General features: G+C 40.1%; 1 protein-coding gene across 1 annotated transcript; it reads right to left on the minus strand.

Annotated features, from left to right (window-relative positions):
- Window positions 1–1,471: 1,471 nt before the first annotated feature.
- LOC138208699 (dromaiocalcin-1-like) lies at window positions 1,472–1,804 on the minus strand. The gene has a single exon (XM_069166774.1). The coding sequence runs from the start codon at window positions 1,802–1,804 to the stop codon at window positions 1,472–1,474; it is 333 nt and encodes a 110-aa protein (XP_069022875.1).
- Between the last annotated feature and the right edge of the window lie 4,838 nt (window positions 1,805–6,642).

Genomic DNA, 6,642 nt, shown 5'->3' on the forward strand with positions numbered 1-6,642 from the left:
ATCTGTATGCCAGTAATTCATAACACGTGCTGTTCTGGAAGCTTCCTTTGAGGGGGCAGATAGTTTAAGCTTACAGAGCGGGCTGAGGTGTCGACTGTCTCCAAACCAGAGAGAGATGTGAGGCTGAGCAGGCAAACATGATTAGTGCAACGTGGCAGCAAGTTTTCTTTCTAAAAGCTTTGATGTTTGCTGTTCATCACAAACTGTATCTAACAATGCTGTTCATGTGCCATAATTCCCACCTCGTCGATTATCTTTATCTGTTGTGACTCTACTGCATATGGTCATTGTTAGTGTAGGTATTTGGTCTGTGCATGTGTTTGCCCAGACGGACACTGTGCCTGCCCGATTTTAAAGGTCAATAAATTTGACTCTTTTTTTTTTTTTTCAAAAGTAATTTAGACTTTCTGTTATTAGAAATCAAAAAGACGTTGACATTGGTTTTATTGAATTTTGAATGAATGTCACATTCTCTATTCCTACAGTAGATAGAAGCTATACCAACTACAATATCTTCCATGTTATGAACAAACCAGAACATGCACGTTGCTACTAAACACAGTCAGAGACACTAGATGTGACTGTTGTCGAGCTAAAACCAGTCATCGTAAGAACATTATTAAATATAACTTGTGAAATGTTAACAAGATTATGTTGGGCATTCATTAGCAAATATATCACAATCCCTCCAGAAAGTCACAGAATGTGGTAATAATTCATGCAGATTACATTTTCTTAATGTTTACAGGAACTAAGAACGTTTTGGCAATTTATTCACAATAAACATACTCAATGGAAGCTATGATGAAGGCATCATGGCACAAAGTAAGAATTTCCAAACAAAATGTATGCTTTATTAGCAAAAATAATTCCTCATTTAGAACTACAGCCAGTCGTAGGAGGCTTACTGCTGCTGTAAGACGCTAATTTCCTCTCCTGGGGTTTTATATAATATATAAATAAATATATATAGTTAGCATTTTCCACAACTTGCAATGTTTTTTAATTTCTGCATTTTTACTGCAAAAAAAAAAAATCGTTTAATTCCAGGCAAATTTGATTGATTTGGGGAAAAGCTACAGTGAAATATTTGACTGTAATAATCACCAAAAAAAAAAAAGTAAAGTCCTGGAAGGACTAAAATAAGATTTTCAACAGTTATTATCGCAAAAACAAGTGTGTTACATGTAAAAAGTTTTTGATTAAAGATATTAATATAAGTCGTTCTATGAAATAGAAATTGATGAAGTGCTAAAAGATAAGATTGTTTGGAATATATACGCTTGTTGCTCCTAACAAACTAACATCTTCTAGTTTATAAAGTCTCTTGAAAGACTTAAACAAGATGAAGCTAAATCACAACACTTAATTAATTAGGAAATTGTAAAGCATCCCGTAAAAAGGTAAGAATAACATGTGGACTGAGCATCTTAATAAGGTTTTACCTCAATAACTTGAACATGATTGAGATTTAATCGCAGATGAAACTGAGTTTCTTTCCACAGTCCACGTTCTCCCACAGTCCCTCTTTGGTTAAAGCCCCACAGCGTCTCCACATTGGACACTGGTGGTCCTGATCTCCTCCCTGGGGCCAGGCCTCATACTCCAGAGGGTCTCCGTTCACCCACAGCCAGCGGTCCCCCAGGAAACGCAGGCCGAGCCACACGGGGTAAGTGATGGCGTGACGCTGGATCTTGGTCATGGCCAGACGCTGCTCGGTCTTGGAGATCAGGCTGGTGAGGGTAGTGAGATTCTTACCGCAGTACGTCAGCGCCTGCTCCCACGTCATCTTGTCCTCCACCATGATCACGTCAAAGCAAAAAAAAGGTTGTAAAACTGTGATGTGAAAATCATGCCATCCAGTCGAACAATTGTAAAAACAAACCACTACAGCATATTCATCATTCTCATGATCGGGTTGGTTCTGTCCCCACGGGATGTAGGTTGCAAGCTCTCCTCCTGACCATCGCCAGTGTCCTGTTGATTCTCCGTGCAGACCGATCCAAAACATCCCACTGACTTTCCCAGCTGTTGCCTTTTTCAGTTTCGCCTCTTCCCAACTTGTGCTTAAGGGGGAAAGATCAATGTTGTGCTTTCTGCAGTAACTTTGAGCATCATGCCAACTTAGCTTATTTGGCACATATACATGCTTTCCAAACTGCGCTGACGCACTTACAATAAAGAGCATCATCAAAATCACAATCTCCATGGTGGTGAAGTCGACAGCTTGCAGTGATGAGTCTCAGTTCAAAGGCGGTCTTCTAATGTGCTACCTCTTCGTATGAGTCAGGGAATGCTTCCTGCTGCAAAGTATATGCAAACATTTATTTGACATCTGAGAGCCTAGTGGCTGAGACAGCGACCATGTGATTGTCACATCCCTGTTTTGATTCTAGCCAACAACTTCAATGTACCCCCTCCCTCTGTCTCTATGTCAAGTGAGAAAAGGACCATCTTGATCTATTGCCAGGAAACATATTTGTGCTGAGAAAGTATATACGAAACCCGGGTACAGAGCCCAGGAGTGGCCAGAGAGAGAAAAATACATTTAAATCGTGCGCACCAATAACTAAATTGAGGCCACGAGATACTAAGTCAATACTAATCGACTGGATGTGCTGACAAGGCTCCACAGCCAGTCTGACTAGCAACTCGGTTAAGTAAGGACAGCTGTAATGAAAGGGATGCAAAGGATTATTGCTAATAAAAGACAATAACGATGATTTTGAGAGCTTGTGGATTTTACATTGTTGGCAATATGCTAACTTTGAGGATGCTATAGACTTCATAGTTGGTCAACTGAAAGTTGAAGCAGGTGCAGTGCACTTCATAGTTAGAGGAGAAAGCTTGTTGTGATGTGCTGTCTGTATATAAACTTATCTCGTATGCACGAATTAGGCCTACTTAAAACGTGTACATGAGATAATAAATCGTGGCCTCGATTTAGTGTCTCGTGGCCTCGATTAAGCAATTTGTGCGGACGATTAAAAAAAATTCTCTCAATGGTCATTGCGGGGCTTCGTAAGTAAAAACGTGGATGGGGATGATTTAGTTAAGTACACTGCTCTTTTCCTGTGTGTGACGTGATGCCGTTCGTCTATTCTGGTCTCTTGCGTCCGGTGCCAAAAGAAAATAAATCACAATGCCAGAAACAAGATAGGTCCGTATTTATTTTTTATTAATATATATATTTTTTAAATCTTCCGTAAACCATTTAAGGATAAATGGATCGAGTTTTAGAAAAAATTGACTCCATGCTGGAATTTTTTCTGACACACTTAAGACATGCATGATATACACTACAGAAATCAGGCTGAAGTTCAATGTTTATGAATGAGGCTTTAGGATAAATGCTGAATTTAATATTCAGGTCTGTGTATGTTCCTCTGTTAGTCTGCAGATCACCAAACTTTAAAAGCTGCACCACGAGCCAGAATATTAGCTGCAGCCAGATGTTTTTGAGCTGCAACTTATCCTCAAAATGAGTGGATTGAGTAGGATGTACTGACGTAATGTAATAGTAAAAGTGAATTGTGGACACAATTTTAGATGATACAGCAGAGGTCATGTAGTAGGTCAATTTGGTCAGGCTTGACTGCCAGAAGTAAAATAATGTTTTGCACTGATTTTACTGTTAGGTCACTGAAGCCTGCAAGGATTTTCCTGAACAGATTTGACTAGAAAATGTTCTTCCTATTCAGCTTGAAAAACAATGTCTGAAACTAGCTCACACTGTGTATATTGCTATAACAGCTGATGTAATTTAAGTGAAATGCTTTTCAGAGTTTTTTAAAAGATGAGTACTGAGATTTCATTGAAATCTGTCACCGATCATGTTATGTGACCTAAATGGATCAAGTATTAAAATAAAAAAAACTTAATTGGTTGAAAAAGTATTGATAGGTGAGGTGTAAATGCCCCACAGAAAGACCCACAGCGTCTCCACATTGGACACTGGTGGTCCTGATCTCCTCCCTGGGGCCAGGCCTCATACTCCAGAGGGTCTCCGTTCACCCACAGCCAGCTGTCCCCCAGGAAGCGCAGGCCGAGCCACACGGGGTAAGTGATGTCGTGACGCTGGATCTTGGTCATGGCCAGACGCTGCTCGGTCTTGGAGATCAGGCTGGTGAGGGTAGTGAGATTCTTACCGCAGTACGTCAGCGCCTGCTCCCACATCATCTTGTCCTCCACCACGATCACGTCAAAGCAAAAATTAAGGTAGTGAAGCTCTGATGTGAAAATCATGCCATCTAGTCGAATTACAATTGTGAAAACAAACCGCTACAGCATATTTATCATCCTTATAATCGGGTTGGCCCTGTTCCCACAGGATGGAGGTTGCAAGCTCTCCTCCTGACCATCGCCAGCGTCCTGTTGATTCTCCGTGCAGACCGATCCAAAACCTCCCACTGACTTTCCCAGCTGTTGCCTTTTTCAGTTTCGCCTCTTCCCAACTTGTGCTTAAGGGGGAAAGATCAATGTTGTGCTTTCTGCAGTAACTTTGAGCACTATGCCAACGTAGCTTATTTGGCACATATACATGCTTTCCAAACTGCGCTGACGCACTTACAATAAAGAGCATCATCAAAATCACAATCTCCATGGTGGCGAAGTCGACAGGTTGCAGTGATGAGTCTCAGTTCAAAGGCGGTCTTCTAATGTGCTACCTCTTCGTATGAGTCAGGGAATGCTTCCTGCTGCAAAGTATATGCAAACATTTATTTGACATCTGAGAGCCTAGTGGCTGAGACAGCGACCATGTGATTGTCACATCCCTGTTTTGATTCTAGCCAACAACTTCAATGTACCCCCTCCCTCTGTCTCTATGTCAAGTGAGAAAAGGACCATCTTGATCTATTGCCAGGAAACATATTTGTGCTGAGAAAGTATATACGAAACCCGGGTACAGAGCCCAGGAGTGGCCAGAGAGAGAAAAATACATTTAAATCGTGCGCACCAATAACTAAATTGAGGCCACGAGATACTAAGTCAATACTAATCGACTGGATGTGCTGACAAGGCTCCACAGCCAGTCTGACTAGCAACTCGGTTAAGTAAGGACAGCTGTAATGAAAGGGATGCAAAGGATTATTGCTAATAAAAGACAATAACGATGATTTTGAGAGCTTGTGGATTTTACATCGTTGGCAATATGCTAACTTTGAGGATGCTATAGACTTCATAGTTGGTCAACTGAAAGTTGAAGCAGGTGCAGTGCACTTCATAGTTAGAGGAGAAAGCTTGTTGTGATGTGCTGTCTCTGTATATAAACTTATCTCGTATGCACGAATTAGGCCTACTTAAAACGTGTACATGAGATAATAAATCGTGGCCTCGATTTAGTGTCTCGTGGCCTCGATTAAGCAATTTGTGCGGACGATTAAAAAAAATTCTCTCAATGGTCATTGCGGGGCTTCGTAAGTATAAACGTGGATGGGGATGATTTAGTTAAGTACACTGCTCTTTTCCTGTGTGTGACGTGATGCCGTTCGTCTATTCTGGTCTCTTGCGTCCGGTGCCAAAAGAAAATAAATCACAATGCCAGAAACAAGATAGGTCCGTATTTATTTTTTATTTATATATATATATTTATTTATTTATTTATTTATTTATTTAAATCTTCCGTAAACCATTTAAGGATAAATGGATCGAGTTTTAGAAAAAATGGACTCCATGCTGGAATTTTTTCTGACATGACGGGAGCCGATGCCCAGTGTGATCTTTCATATAACGGGAACGGTTAGTAAAGAGAGACATTTATAATCTGTATGCCAGTAATTCATAACACGTGCTGTTCTGGAAGCTTCCTTTGAGGGGGCAGATAGTTTAAGCTTACAGAGCGGGCTGAGGTGTCGACTGTCTCCAAACCAGAGAGAGATGTGAGGCTGAGCAGGCAAACATGATTAGTGCAACGTGGCAGCAAGTTTTCTTTCTAAAAGCTTTGATGTTTGCTGTTCATCACAAACTGTATCTAACAATGCTGTTCATGTGCCATAATTCCCACCTCGTCGATTATCTTTATCTGTTGTGACTCTACTGCATATGGTCATTGTTAGTGTAGGTATTTGGTCTGTGCATGTGTTTGCCCAGACGGACACTGTGCCTGCCCGATTTTAAAGGTCAATAAATTTGACTCTTTTTTTTTTTTTTCAAAAGTAATTTAGACTTTCTGTTATTAGAAATCAAAAAGACGTTGACATTGGTTTTATTGAATTTTGAATGAATGTCACATTCTCTATTCCTACAGTAGATAGAAGCTATACCAACTACAATATCTTCCATGTTATGAACAAACCAGAACATGCACGTTGCTACTAAACACAGTCAGAGACACTAGATGTGACTGTTGTAGAGCTAAAACCAGTCATCGTAAGAACATTATTAAATATAACTTGTGAAATGTTAACAAGATTATGTTGGGCATTCATTAGCAAATATATCACAGTCCCTCCAGAAAGTCACAGAATGTGGTAATAATTCATGCAGATTACATTTTCTTAATGTTTACAGGAACTAAGAACGTTTTGGCAATTTATTCGCAATAAACATTCTCAATGGAAGCTATGATGAAGGCATCATGGCACAAAGTAAGAATTTCCAAACAAAACGTATGCTTTATTAGCAAAAATAATTCCTCATTTA

The sequence above is a fragment of the Embiotoca jacksoni genome, unplaced genomic scaffold (genome assembly GCF_022577435.1).
Source record: "Embiotoca jacksoni isolate LCO1_2020_lvr unplaced genomic scaffold, fEmbJac1.0.p SCAF_4, whole genome shotgun sequence".
In the NCBI taxonomy this organism is placed as follows: Eukaryota; Metazoa; Chordata; class Actinopteri; family Embiotocidae; genus Embiotoca; species Embiotoca jacksoni.